The following is a 15,858-nucleotide window of genomic DNA, read 5'->3' as shown; positions in this document are numbered from 1 at the left end:
AAAATTACTTAACCATCAATGATATGTCCACATATTTACAGTGGTATTTATTTACAAAATAAAAATGTTTTTAAAAAAAAATTGGATTCTGCAGATGGATGAGATTCACTGCTGGCACTGGTGACCAGAAATGTTACCTTCAAAGGGTAATCAATGTATGTTGATATAGAAGAAACAAAGCAAAAATATAATCCTGCAAGAGAAATGTTATTTCTTGAATTCTATTCAGTTGCTAGTATTAACTGTGTTGCTTTTAGTCAGTTAAGTTAGATTCTCTGAAACTTGGGAGAACAGTGATCTGCATGGTACATCAAATTAAGTTCACTTGATACACTGACTGTGAGAACTTCTCTTCAAAACTGTCAAATGATTCTTAAGAAAATACTGAAAATATGCAGCAGGTCAGCCACACCTGTGGGAGGAGAAACAGATAATGTTTCAGGTTGAAGACCCTTCATCAGAACTGAGGAGAGAAAGGAAGCTTGTTAAGCTGCAGGGAAGGTGGTGAAGGGGGTTGTCTCTGATAGGGTAAAACCAGGATGACCTGGGAATAATGTAAACAAAGTTGTCTGGTCAATGAGTGAATGGGAGCAGTGAGGGAGTGAGAACATAGACAGAAGGATGTAGGAGTTGTGAAATGCAGAGCAGGAAGACATGGCCAGCAGGTCAGGAGGAAAAAAAAGAAAAAAAAAGCAGGAAAAAAAAGCTCCGCCAGTATCACAGATGGATGACTGATACAGACAGAGAAATCAAGTACCCTGAAGTTAGAGAATTCACCTTAGAGTCCAGAAAGCTGCAACATGTCCTGAAAGAAGATGAGGAGTGCCTTGAGCTTGCATTGGGCTTCATTGTAACAGTGCGGAAGGCCACAGACCAATAGGTCAGAGTGGGAGTGGGATGGAGAATTAAAATGGCAGGCAATGGGAAGCTCAGGGTCACCCTTTTGGTCTGAATAAAGGTGTTCTGCAAAGCGGTCATCCAATCTGTGTTTGATTTCTCCAATGTGGCAGATGCTACATTGTGAACACCAAATGCAGTACACTAGATCAGAAGAAGTGCAAATGAATTACTGTTTCACCTGGAAAGACTGTTTAGATACCTGGATGGTGCAAAGTGAAGAAGTGAAAGGACTCCTATGCTATTACATCGAGGCCCAACGCAAGCATGAGAAACAGCACTTCATCTTCTGCCCTGGCACATTGCAGCTTTCTGGACTCAATATTGAATTCTACCACTTTTGGTAGCTTGATTTCTCTCTCTGTATCAGACATCCATCTATGAGATTGGCTCAGTTTACTTGCTTCCTTTTTACCTACTTCCCTCTTCTTTTCCTCTGGGAGCATGGGACATTCCCAGCCTGACCTGTTGAGATTGTCTTCCTGCTCTACATTTCACAACTCCTACATTATTTTGTCTATGTTCTTCTGTCTATGTTTTCACTCTCTAACTGCTTCCATTCACTCATTGACCAGATAACCTTGTTTGCATCTTATCCCCATCCTGGTTTAATCCTATCAGATGCATTCACCCTCCCTGCAGCTTAATGACTTTCTTTTCTCTCCCTTCGGATGAAGGGAGAGAAAATTTCACAACTCCTACATCCTTCTGTCTATGTTCTCACTCCCTCACTGCTCCCATTCACTCATGGACCAGCCAACTTTGTTTACATTATTCCCAGGTCATCCTGGTTTTACCCTATCAGAGACAACCCCCCTCACTACCTTCCCTGCAGATTAACAAGCTTTCTTTCTCCCCTCAGTTCAGATGAAGGGTCTTCAACCTGAAACGCTGGATCTGTTTCTCTTACCACAGATGCAACCTGACCTGCTGTGTATTTCCAGCATTTTCTGTTTTATTTTAAGACCTCCAGCTTGGGCAGTACTTTGACTTTCATGTAATTCTGACTTCCTCTGGTCTGTTTCCACGAGGTAGTATTCTGTTCAGTAGGGCAATGACTTTGGGAAAGACATACAGTGATGGGGAAGGGATCATTGAGTCAAGGATAACATTTGGTTTTGAAAGTTCTAGAAAGATGACTGAAGGTAGAACTTCAGTTACTGGGAGCACAAGATGATATCTCTGTCATCTGGGAGTCTGTTGGTGGCGCTCGATGGACTAAATCATAACTTGGCTTTGGTTCAGGCACTTTTCAATCTACTATCTACCACCCTTTAATAAGTCTTTTACAATACTGGCACAAGTTTAATCTTGATCTTTAACTGTTAAAATGAGCACCAGATCTAAAGCATCAGCTAATGGTAAAGGTATTGGAGACCAACCTACTTTGGAAGCTATTTTTAATCTGGATAGAAAGTTTGACCGGAGCTTTGCCGAATTGAAGTCCATTTTAAAGGACTTTGAAGACAAACAAAATACTCTTATCCAGGAAAATGCCAAACAAGTGCAACTAATTGCTGAACTCGACCAAGCTGGTAAAGAGAGAGATGCCAAACTCCATTCACTTGAAAAAGCCTTAATTACGACCAAGCAAAACCTGGAAAAGCAACAACAGAAGATCATCGACCTGGAAGGACGCAGCAGGAGGAAAAATTTAAGAATCATCAATTTCCAGAGAACACCGAGACTGGTAACCCTACGGAATTCTTTTCTAAACTTTTGGTCGATGAGTTTGGTTCCGAAATGTTCCCTGTTCAGCCCATTCTGGATAGGGCTCACAGAGCATTAAGATCTAAACCTGCTCCGGATCAAAAACCTCGGCCAGTAATACTGAGATTCCATTACGTCAACGTCAAGGAACTCTTGATTCGTACCGTTCGTGGACGTGGAATGATTCCATTTAAACAATGGAAGTTTCGAATAGTTGAAGATTACACCCCAGAAGTTATGAAAGAAAGGCTGACCTACAAACCAATTATGGCTCGTCTCTATCAAAGCAATTATCATCCTGCATTATTATTCCCAGCAAGGTTGAGAATTACACTACCTGATAAATCTCACAAATGGTTCAAATCCGTCCAAGAGGCCGAGGAATTTCTTTTGAACTAGCTTTTAATTTTAGAAGCTAAGAAATGCGGAAGAGACACAGTGTTTTTCCTTTGATTTACTAGCTAGCTTTATTATCCAATTAACTTTTAGATTTAAACCTTTCTTTTTCCTCCTTTTAACATTTTTAATGTTTTGTTTTAATAATAAATAAGAATTTAACAAAATGACTGATCGTTTGCTTTCTTCTCGAAATAATTATTGAACTGTATTTTTTGAATGTCGACTGTTAACACCCTTTGGCTCTGTTTCAATCTCACAACTATGTTGTTAGTTCGATATCTTTGTTTGGATTATGTTGTTCACCTTTAGACAAAACATGGGTGGTTTGTATATTTTTCAATTTGAACTACTGCCACCAATAGAACTGGGGTTAGTTCAATTAGAGGGCAGCTTTCTGGCTGCCTATTGACCAGTTTTCAGGCTGTTGGGGGAGGGGGGTGGGGCTGTTTTTAGGTTTTTTTTCTTCTGGGCTGAACTACAAATTTTTCTAAATTGTCGTTATATCCGTTTCCTCTTTGAACATTTTTTTTACTTCTTCCTGCTGGTAAGACTTGCATATACCAAGATTAACCCTTTACATACCATATGTTTTTTAATCTGTTAAAATGGATAAGACTATTAATTTTATTTCATGGAATGTTAATGGCTTAAACAATCCAGTTAAGCACAAGAAGATTTTTAAAGTTTTTCATAGATTAAATGCTCAGATTATTTTTGTTCAGGAGACTCACATCAGGAAGAAAGATAATCAACGTTTTTTTAGATTTTGGAGGGGTCAACAGTTCCATTCAAATTCACAAGCAAAGGTGAAAGGAGTTTCTATTGTTATAGACTCCTCAATTTCATTCGTCTATCCTGAGACAATATCAGACCCAAATGGTAGATTTTAATTAATTACTGGTCTACTTCATAATGAAAAAGTTGTTATGGTTAATGTTTATGCACCCAATGTAGATCACCCTGAATTTTTTAAACATCTGTTTGCATTTATTCCTAATTTAAATGAATACACTGTGATTATGTGTGGAGAATTTAACTGCTGTCTAAACCCTTCGATGGATAGATCTGTGTCAAATCCTGCACTTCCAAACAAATCCGCTGTCTTTACTAATTCCTTCTTAGTTGAATCTAGAATTTTAGATGTTTGGAGATTTCTACACCCATGTGATAAAGAATTTTCATTCTTTTCTCCTGTCTGCCATAATTACTCGAGGATTGATTTTTTTTATTGATGCTAGATTAGCTCCACTTACTATGGACTGTAAATAAGATACAATTGCCATTTCTGATCATGCACCTTTGAGTTTATCAATTAAATTGCCAGATGTATCCTCCAATGTCAGACGATGGCGATTTAACCCTTCTCTATTACAAGACTTAGATTTCATCCAGTTTATTAAAGAACATATTTCATTTTTCTTTTTAACTAATTTTACTGAAGAAATCTCTAGTGGGATAATATGGGATACTTTTAAAGCATATATCCATGGTCAAATTATTTCATATTCCACTGCATTGAAAAAACGAACTAATAACGAAATACATATATTAGCTGACAAGATTAAAGAAATAGATAAAAAATATTCTGATACTCCTAATCTGGAGCTTTTTAAAAAGAGAACTGAACTCCAATTACAACATAATTTATTATTAACATCTTCAATTGAAAATCTACTACTTAAAAACAAAAGTCAATTTTATATACATGGTGACAAATCAGGTAAATTATTGGCCAACCAATTGAAAGCTACTTTATCTAAACGTCAGATTAATAAAATTTGTAAACCAAGTGGTACTTACACGATAGATCAGGTTCAAATTAACAAATCCTTTCAAGAATTTTATTCTTCTTTATACCAATCAGAATCCCCTGAGGACCCTACATTAATGTATGAATTTTTAAGAGATTTGAAGATTTCCCAATTATCTTTAAATGAACGTTCTACATTAGATGCTCCCATTTCAGATGAAGAAATAAAGAAAGTAATATTTCCAATGAACTCAGGTAAAGCACCCGGCCCTGACGGATATACAGCTGAATTTTTAAAATCCTTTTCTGATATTCTTGTTCCCTGGTTCGCCAAAATTTTTAAAGATGCTCTACCAGTGGGTAAACTACCACAATCTTTCTATGAAGCAACTGTTTCTTCAATTCTTAAAAAGGATAAAGATCCCACTGATTGTGCATCTTATAGACCTATTTCTTTATTAAATGTAGATTCAAAAATTTTTTCCAAAATATTGGCCTTTAGATTGGAAAAGGTTCTTCCACAAATTATCTCTGAAGACCAGACGGGATTCATTCAGAATCGTTATTTACATTTTAATATTAGGAGATTAATGAATATTATATATACCCCTTCATCCCAAATTCCAGAATGCGTTGTTTCACTAGATGCTGAAGGCATTTGACAGAGTCGAATGGGAATATCTATTCATTACACTTCAAAAATTTAATTTTAGCCCTAAATTTATATCTGCGGTTAAAATGATTTATTATACACCTATGGCTTCAATACTTACTAATAATCAAAGATCTCCTTTGTTTAGGCTTTTTCGAGGTGCTAGACAAGGTTGCCCGTTAAACCCTTTATTATTTGATATTGCTTGAGAACCCTTGGCTATTGCATTCCGGGAGTCTTCAAATATATGTGGCATTACTGCAGACAGAAGATTCATAAGATATCTCATTACGCAGATGACCTGTTACTTTATATTTCTAATCCGGAGGAATCTATCCCCGCACTACTATCACTACTAGATCAGTTTAGTGTTTCTTTTGGCTATAGATTAAATCTTAATAAGAGCAAACTTTTTCCATTAAAAATGCAAACCCCAATTTATAGGCAATTGCCTTTTAGATTGGTAACTGACTATTTTATTTATTTAGGTGTTAAAATTACCAAGAAGCAGAAGGACTTATTTAAAGCTAATCTATTGCCTTTAATTGACAATGTTAAACAATTATTTTCTAGATGGTCCCCTCTGTCTTTATCAATGGTAGGCCAAATTAATGCGGTTAAGATGAATATTTTACCAAAATTTTTATATTTATTTCAAGCGATTCCAACTTTCGTGCCAATGTAGCGACTCACCGTCCGAGCAAGCGTACTGGCTCGGCGGTCGGGGCACGCGTCATCGCAAAGGCAAGGCCCAAGATGGCACTGGGCCTTTGTCTTCCCCGAGCGACAGGGGAGAGCCCACGCGCGCGAAAAGTTGATGTAGCGCGTACGTCATTTCCGAGTTCGGGGGGGAGCGGGAACCGCGCTCCTTATAAAGCCCATGGAGAGCGCGAAAATAAATCAGTCTTGTTCAACAGTTCACAGGCTAACCGCTACACTGGTGACCCCAACGGTCCAAACGGATTTTGGACCCCCACAATGAACGACAATGCAGCAGCCAACGCAGTGGCACTAAAGCTGCCCACATTTTGGACGCTTTGGCCCCGCGTTTGGTTCAACCAGGCTGAAGCCCAGTTTCAGCTGCGGCAGATCACCTCTAACTCCACACGGTACTACCACGTGGTCAGCTCTTTGGACCAGGAAACAGCTGCCCAGGTCAGAGACTTTATCCAATCTCCTCCGGGGGAAGGTAAGTACCTGGCCTTCAAGGCCCTCTCCTTCAGACCTTCGGCCTCTCCCGTCACGAGCACACCGCCTGCCTGCTTCACCTCGACAGCCTGGGGGACAGATCTCCATCAGCCCTGATGAACAAAATGCTGGCTTTGGCTGAGGGACACAAGCCCTGCCTGATATTCGAACAGGCCTTCCTCGAGCAGCCGCCCGACGACATTCACCAGTTGCTGGCCGACGCCGACTTCAGCGACCCACATGAGGTAGCCACCCGGGCAGATATCCTGTGGAAGGCCAACGCGAGAGCAGTTCGTCCGTCGGCCAAATCGCCAGACTGCGTGCCCAACGCCTACCTAAACTAGTCCCAGCATCCGAGCGACCACACCCCAGAAACACAGACGACGACACTGACGACCAGCTGTGTTTCTACCATCAGAGGTGGGGCGCGGAGGCCCGTCGATGCCGCCCACCCTGCAAGTTTCAGGGAAACGCCAGGGCCAGCCGCCACTGATGGCTACGGTGTCTGGCCACCAACACAGCCTCCTATTCGTTTGAGACAAGCAGTCCGGCTGTCGCTTCCTCGTCGATACGGGAGCAGAGGTCAGTGTTTTGCCCCTGACTGGCTGCGACACTCGCAGCAGGCAACAGGGACCCGCCCTCAAAGCCGCAAACGGCACAATGATTCGAACATTCGGTACCCGTACGATCCAATTACAATTCTACGACAGCTGTTTTACCTGGAACTTTACTCTTGCCGCCGTCGCCCAGCCAATCCTGGGAGCCAATTTCCTCCCGGCCCACGAGGGAAATGGTTAGTGCACTCCAGAACTTTCCAGACTTACTCTCTGAGAGAAGCCAGCCTACCAGCCCCGCACCTGGACTCCGTTTCCCTGTCTGGCAATGAGTTCACCAGGCTCCTAGCCCAGTTCCCATCGGTCCTAGCACCTCAGTTCACGAGTTCGATGCCCAAACACAGGGTGCGGCACCACATCACCACAATAGGGCCACAACATCATGCTCAAGCACGATGACTCCCTCCCGACAAGCTCTGCCTAGCGAAGAAGGAGTTCTGCCGCATGGAGGAGCTAGGGATCATTCGCAGGTCAGACAGCCCCTGGGCCTCCCCCCTGCATATGGTCCCCAAAGCCACCGGTGGGTGGAGGCCCTGTGGCGACTACCGCAGGCTAAACGACACCACCACCCCAGACCGCTACCCCATCCCTCATATCCAGAACTTCGCGGCAAATCTACACAGGGCCCACATCTTCTCCAAGGTGGACCTCGTCCGAGGATACCACCAAATCCCGGTCCACCCTGACGACGTCCCCAAAACTGCGACCATCACTCCGTTCAGCCTCTTCAAATTCCTTCGGATGCCGTTCGGCCTTAAGAACACCGCGCAGACCTTCCGGTGGCTGATGGACTCGGTAGGCCGCGACCTGGACTTCGTGTTCATTTATTTAGATGACATTCTGATCGCCAGCCGTAACCATTCTTAAGGCCAAGAACACCTTTCCCACCTCCACCAACTGTACTCCCGCCTCTTGATTTCGGCCTCACTATCAACCCAGCCAAGTGCCAATTCGGCTTCGACTCTATCGATTTTCTCGGCCACAGAATCACTAGCGAGGGAGCAGCACCTCTACCCGCCAAGGTAGACACTATCTGCCATTTTGCCTGTCCCAACACAGTCAAAGGCCTGCAGGAGTTTGTTGGCATGGTCAACTTTTACCATCGGTTCATCCCTGCAGCAGCCTGTATCATGCGCCCTTTGTTCTCGCTGATGGCTGGCAAGGGCAAAGACATTGCCTGGAACAACGAGGCCACGGCTGCCTTCGTTAAGGCCAAGCAATGCCTAGCAGATGTGCGATGCTGGTACACCCCAGGACAGACGTCCCAACCGCCCTCACGGTGGACGCGTCCAGCATTGTGGTCAGAGGGGTACTAGAACAACTAATCGAAGGCCGTTGGCAACCCTTGGCATTTTTCAGCAGGCACCTTAGACCACCCGAACTTAAGTACAGTGCCTTTGATTGAGAACTACTAGCGCTGTACCTGACGATCAGACATTTTCGGTACTTTTTAGAAGGCAGACCTTTCACTGATCACAAGCTATTGTCTTTCGCCTTTTCTAAGGTCTCCGACCCCTGGTCGGCCCATCAGCAGCGACATTTGTCCTACATTTCCAAGTTCACAACAGATATCCAACATGTCTCCGGAAAGGACAATGTCGTTGCTGACGCGCTCTCCAGATCGACCATCCACAGCCTTTCCCTGGGTGTAGTCTACGCGGCCCTGGCTGACACACAGCAAGCCAATGATGAGCTGCCCAGCTACAGAACCGCAGTTTCAGGCCTGCAGCTCCAAGATTTCGTAGTCGGCCCAGATCAACGAACCCTCCTGTGCGATGTCGCAACAGGTCAGCCCTGCCCGATAGTCCCTGCAGCCTGGCGGAAGCGCATCTTCGACTCAGTACACGGGTTGGCACACCCGTCCATCAGATCGACTGTCCGACTAGTCGCCAGCAGGTTCGTTTGGCATGGCCTGCGCAAGCAGGTCAGTGAGTGGGCCAAGACTTGTCCCCACTGCCAGACTTCAAAAATACATCGACACACCAAGGTCCCACCGCAGCAGTTCGAGCCTACCCATAGAAGGTTCAACCACATTCATGTTGACCTCGTCGGTCCCCTGCCTGTTTCAAGAGGGGCACAGTACCTCCTTACCATCGTGAGCCGCTTCACAAGGTGGCCAGAGGCAACCCCCCTCTCAGACATCACGACCGATTCCTGCGCCTGGGCGCTGCTCACAACTTGGGTCTCACGTTTTGGTGTTCCAGCTCACATCACTTCGGACAGAGGTGCTCAATTTACCTCCAGCCTATGGTCTGCATTAGTGAACATGCTAGGAACGCAGCTGCACACCACCACGGCCTACGGGTTGGTAGAGCATTTCCACCGCCAGCTGAAATCAGCCCTGATGGCCCACCTCACGGGTCCTAATTGGGTCAACAAACTGCCTAGGGTCCTGCTCCGCATACGCACTACCCCCAAAGAGGATCTCCATGGTTCGTCAGCTGAACTTGTGTACGGTGCGCCCCTGTTTGTCCCAGGGGAGTTCATACCCGTCCTTAGGGGGCCAGAGGAACAACCTGCGGCGGTCCTGGGAAGGCTGCACGAGAGGCTCGGCAGCCTGGCACCGATTGCCACTTCGCGACATGGTCAGTCCCCATCATGTGTGCCCAAGGAACTTTGAGATTGTAAGTTCATTTTTGTTCACAGGGGCACACCACGGGCACCGTTGCAACGACCATACGAGGGGCTGTTCCAGGTCGTCAGAAATAATGGGTCCACCTTTATTTTGGACATTGGGGGCAAGGAAAAGGTCTTCACGACGGACCGCCTCAAACTGGCCCATTTGGACCTACAACCGGTCGAGGTCCCAACACCGCGACGCGGAGGCCGATCACCCAAGCAACGGCTGGCACAGCCTGTGCACTTTGGGGACCGTATTGCCGGTTCTGGGGTGGGGGGGTTGTGTAGCGACTCACGGTCCGAGCAAGCAAACCAGCTCGGTGGTCAGGGCGCGCGTCGTCACAAAGGCGAGGCCCAAGATGGCGTTGGGCCTTCATCTTCCCCGAGCGACGGGGGAGAACCCACACGTGCGAAAAGTTGATGACGTAGCACGTATATCATTTCCGAGTTTGGGGTGCAGGAACCGCGCTCCTTAAAAAGCCCGCAGAAGGCGCGAAAATAAATCAGTCTTGTTCAACAGTTCACAGGCTAACGTCTTTATTTTCGCATCGCAGTAGCGACCGCTACACCAAAATCTTTTTTTGACACTATTGATTCTAAGATTTTTTCATATATTTGGCAGAATAAAAACCCAAGATTAAGTAAGAAATATTTACAAAAACTAAAAAAGGATGGTGGTATGGCCCTGCCTAACTTTAGGTTATATTATTGGGCAATTAATATCAGATATTTAATTTTTTGGATACAAGATTCTGATGGAATTCAACGCCCCAAATGGGTACACCTTGAGCACCAATCAGTACTTGGATTTTCATTAGCTTCTATTTTAGGAGCTTCACTCCCTTTTGCACTTACCAAATTAAGTAAACATATGATTAACCCAATTGTTAAACATACAATATGAATTATGGTTTCAATTTCGTAAATTTTTTGGATTGAATAAATTTAACCTGTCAAGTCCCATTCAATCTAATTTTTTCTTTCATCCATCCAGAGTTGACTCAGCTTTTTCCATATGGAAAAGGAAGGGAATAATATGTTTTTGTGATTTATTCATTGATAACTGTTTTTCATCTTTTGAACAAATGTCTAACAAATACAATTTGTCTAGATCACACTTTTTTCGATATTTGCAGATTAGAAACTTTTTAAAAGCGACTATACCCTCTTTTCCAACACCTTACAAAACTGAAATTATGGAAAAAATTTTAGGTCTTAATCCTTATCAGAAGGGCTTGATAGCAATAATCTATGATTTAATTATGAAAATACGTCCAGAATCACTGGACAAAATTAAGAATGAATGGGAAAGTGAACTCCAGACATCTTTACCTACAGAGACTTGGAAGAAAATTCTTCATTTAGTTAATACATCTTCAATGTGTGCCAGACACCCTTTGATACAGGTTAAGGTAGTTCACAGGACCCATATGTCAAAAGATAAGCTAGCTCGTCTTTATCACCATATAAATCCTATATGTGACAGATGTAAATCGAATGTGGCTTCTTTGACACATATGTTTTGGTCCTGTCCTCTTTTGGAAAAATATTGGAAAGACATTTTTAACATTATTTCAAATGTATTGAAGATTGATTTACAACCTCACCCTATCACTGCAATTTTTGGATTACTAAGGATAGAGTCTGGCCATTTATCTGCTTCCGCTAACCGTATGATTGCCTTTGTTACATTAATGGCCAAACGATCCATTTTGCTTAAATGGAAGGATCCAATACCCCCTACTACTTTTCAATGGTTCTCTCAAACTATATCATGTTTAAACTTGGAAGAAATTAGGAGTGGTACTGTTGATCCTTTGCTTAAATTTGAAGATATTTGGAGTCCATTTATTCAATATTTTCACATGATGTAGATTCCCTTTCAATAACTTTCCAACTTAGAGGAATGGAGTTGACGACATAATACTGCTCTGTTTCTACAGAGAAATTTTAGTTCAGTCTTTTTTTTGTTTGTTTCTTTTTGAAATTTTTCTGTTTAGCTTAGTTTGGTTTGATATATTGTTTCTAATTTTTCTTATTGGCTTGGGTTTTTTTTTCTCTTTTTTATTTATATAATAAATCTTTTTCTTTCCTTTCTTTTATATTATATTCATTTACTAAGAGATCGTTGGATCTACGGATTTATTTAATATTTTATTCTTTATGATTATCTATGCCATGATTGTTCTCCTAATCTCTTTGTATTACATGTACAAACATTGATGTTATATATTAATCTGTATTAATTTGAAAACTAATAAAAAGATTGAAAAAGAAAGATGATGTCTCTGTGGAAGACCAATGCTTTATTGCAATATGTTCAGAACCTATTCGGTAAATATTTCCAGTTTGTCTGCTTAAAGACAGGACTAATGCAAGCTGAGTTTTCTCTGAAATCTGCACACAAATATGGGTTCCTTTAAAGAACTGCTGATCTCTTCCTGTGTCCTTATAAACAACGATCAGCAAACACTTTGATAAAAGAACTTTTAAATCAAAGACAAGTTAATCTTTAAAATATTGTCAAAGCTCATACCATGCATTTTTAACCACTATTTCATTTTTTTTTTGGCAGGTATCTCCTGGGGATAACACCACTCGAAATTTAATTGAAACAGAACTTTATGTCCAAGTAGTCATCTATGACCACATCACAAGAAGAAAAGCCTGAGCATCTTAGAACAATGAAAGAATGACCCCTTGTGTACCTGTAATTATTTTCACTCAAGGGGATGTTTAACCAATTGTAAAAACTGTGGGGAAAAATAAACTTCCATGGACTTCATCCATCTTCTGTTTTCCTCATTTTAATTATTTATTTCATGTTTTGCTTTAACAGTTTAGCCTACTGTTGGAGAAAGGTATAGCTATTTTTACCTATATTGTATAAAAATGATTAGTGACAACTAGGGAGTATGAGGACATGAGTGGCACGGTAGCGTAGCGGTTAGCGCGACGCTAACACAGCACCAGCGATCAGGGTTCGATTCCCGTCGCTGTCTGTAAGGAGTTTGTACGTTCTCCCGTGCCTGCGTGGGTTTCCTCCGGGTGCTCCGGTTTCCTCCCACATTCCAAAGACGTACGGGTAGGTTAATTTGGGTTTAAAATAGGCGGCGCAGACTCATTGGGCCGGAAGGGCCTGTTACCACGCTGTAAATAAAAAATAAAATAAAAAATTTTCAACAAAATCGACTTATTTTTCGCCTGCTCTGCTTTGGTCTTGCCCGAATGAGTACTGTTTGTGGAGGATTCTACCCACACTATTAGACGTTAAAGAAGAGTAGCGAAGTATGGACTATTCTCTGGCTTTCTATCCTCATTCCTGCACATACATATCCAAGAAAGCTCACTAACTCTGACTTGCAACCACCTTGAACAATGCAACTGAAGTTGAACTCAGTGGAGTTAGAAAAAGGCTGAATCCACTTCCCTCCAATCCATAATGCTCCATGAAAATTGGTTGCCTTTAAAGAGATGGTCTGAGTACACTTGTACAAGAGACAAAGGGAGGGTAATCAAAATTGGTCTCAGGAAGACAAAGCAGGAAAATGGTTAGATGAAACAGAAAAGGGGGCAGATGACAAATGTCAGTACAGTATCACAGAAGGTATTAAGCTGGGTATGAATAGTGCAGAGGAAAGTGAAAATGAAATTGAAAGCAAACATGACAATAGATCGGTGGTTGATGCATATTAGCAGTGTAAACATTGTAAAGTGAATGATAGATTAATTAAAGACATAACAGTGATCTTTTGATGGATGGCTAAGGTACTGAATGAGAATTATTTTTTAGGTTTTTAACAAAAAGGACTTTGCTAATATTATGGTAAATCAGTACGTTACTAGGAAAGTAGATGAGATGAAGAACTGAGAAGAATGGAGGTACTTAACATGACTAAGTTACCCAGTCTAGATTGCTGAGGAAAGGTAGAATAGAAGGTGAAGCGGTGTTAGTTACAATTTTCAAAACCTCCCTATTTACCAGGATGGGGCCAAAGGAGAGGATGTTTGCAAATGTTGTAACACTTTTCAAATAAAGAAAAAAGGATGAAGTTGGAAACTATGGTGGAGAGTACATTTTTTGAAACAACAATGTGGGAGAAATCTAACACCCAGCTGGGCAAACATGCACTAATAAATGAAACAACATGGATTTGTTGGAATCACTTTGTGTTTGGCTAACTTGATAGATGTGGTTAAGGTTATGAAGTATTTAGGTAGAAGTAGTGAAGAGAAGCAACTTCAAGAGGCTGAAGAATCATTAAACAAGAGAGAACAGATCTGAAGTGACTGGCAAAAGGACCAGAAGGAGAAACACTTCTCACACAGAGTGGTTGGGATTTTGAATGCACAGTCTGATGAGATGCTGCACACAGATTAAGTAGTGGCTTTCACAAGGGGATTGTGAATAAAATATATGGATTTGGGGAAAGATCAGGAGTGTGAGTCTAACTTGATTTCTTGAAAGAGATGGTTCAGTCTCAATTAGCTAAACTAACTTTATCCATGCTGTGCAACTCCATGGTTCAATGGGACAGTTAAAGAGGGAGGTAAGGATTGTTTTATCCTTAGATTCTTATTAAACACCCAGAAAGAGTTATGCTAATAAACCAGCCATTGTAAAGATGCCTGATATGTTTAAAACCTTGATTTCATTGCAATGCTGCTCTAAGTACATTATTGCAGAAACTTTGTGATACTTTGTGATACAGTTTGATGATTTCCAGATGCTTCAATACATTGTTGCAGCATTCAAGAAAATTAATTAAGCCCCACAACCTTATTTACGTACTACAGACTCCTGTCAAACATACATAATGCACCCTGACCTTCAACGGTAATTATGATGGTATTAATTTCCTCTGATAAATAGAACCCATTGTTAACCTGCTGAATATCAAAATTATAAACTTATTGTAAAAAAGATTTCTGTAGGCTTACAATCCTATAGGTCCTCCACAAAATAATCTGCAGAGAAAGGACAAGTTTTCAAAAGGAAAGTTTCCAAAAACAATCACAATAAATATCAAATTCACAATTTTCAAATGATTTACTATGATCATTTTGACTTATGTGAAGTTAATTCTGATAACTAATGGAACAGAGTTTAGTTTTTCCATTTAACATAATTGGCTTATATATCCATTCAATTTATAGGTTTAAATAATAATTGTGAAGATGTAGGATTGTCACAAGAAATCTCTTTTTACCTCATTCATAATTACTAGTCAGCAATCAGCAGTTGGTGCAACCTCTCCTCTATCTAAATCAGAACTCTCTGAAATTAAATTAAATTAAATTAATTTCTGCCAGGTTCATCAAGATTGCAGCACCAGAAACATACTGTATACCTCTCTCCTCACAGCATTTTGAAGGGACCACTCTCCTCACAACTCCCTGGTCCACTCTTTCAACCCCACCTATCACTCCCTGTCATATGGCACTTTTCTGTGCAACTGCAGGAGATTCAACACGTCCTATCACTGCTTCCTTTCCCAGTGATCCAAACAGTTTTTCTAGATGAAGCAGTGATTCACCTGCACTTCTTCCAATCTAGCACACTGCATTCAGTGTTCACAATGTGGCTTCCTCTACTTCGGAGAGACCAAATGCAGATGGAGTGATTGGTTTGTGGAGAACCTGCATTCAGTTCACAGGAGTCACCCTGAGCTTCGTATTGCCTACCACTTCAATTCATCATTCCACTCCCACCTTTGACCTTTCTGTCTGTGGCCTCCTGCACTGTTAAAATCAGGCCCAACACAAGCTCGAGGAACAACACCTCATCTTCTATCTGGGCACATTGCACCCTTCTGGACTCAGTACTGAATTCTCCAACTTTAGCTGAACTCTTTTTCTATCTGAATTGGCCATTTCTGCCTGTCAATATTTTGGCTCAGTTTTTCTTTTTTCTATATTTATTGTCCGGCCCTTAGCAACACAGTAAATAGATGAAGAAACATAATCTGCTACTTAGCCATTTGGTCTCATCATGCAGTATGAAAGGTATTCTCTTTGTTCTATCCATC

At 41.8% G+C, this 15,858-nt stretch overlaps 1 protein-coding gene across 1 annotated transcript in view; it reads left to right on the top strand.

Moving 5' to 3' along the window:
- The window catches only part of cfap299 (cilia and flagella associated protein 299), a 496,835-nt gene extending 484,335 nt beyond the window's left edge, over window positions 1–12,500 (top strand). Inside the window, exon 6 of the mRNA XM_052040633.1 lies at window positions 12,405–12,500. Within this exon, the coding sequence (XP_051896593.1) occupies window positions 12,405–12,500 (96 nt within the window). The remainder of the gene's footprint in view (window positions 1–12,404) is intronic.
- The last annotated feature ends 3,358 nt before the right edge of the window (window positions 12,501–15,858 follow it).

This window comes from Pristis pectinata, chromosome 2 (assembly GCF_009764475.1).
Source record: "Pristis pectinata isolate sPriPec2 chromosome 2, sPriPec2.1.pri, whole genome shotgun sequence".
Classification (NCBI taxonomy): domain Eukaryota; kingdom Metazoa; phylum Chordata; class Chondrichthyes; order Rhinopristiformes; family Pristidae; genus Pristis; species Pristis pectinata.
Note: the sequence above shows the minus strand (reverse complement) of the source record. Positions and strands in the feature narration are given on the sequence as shown.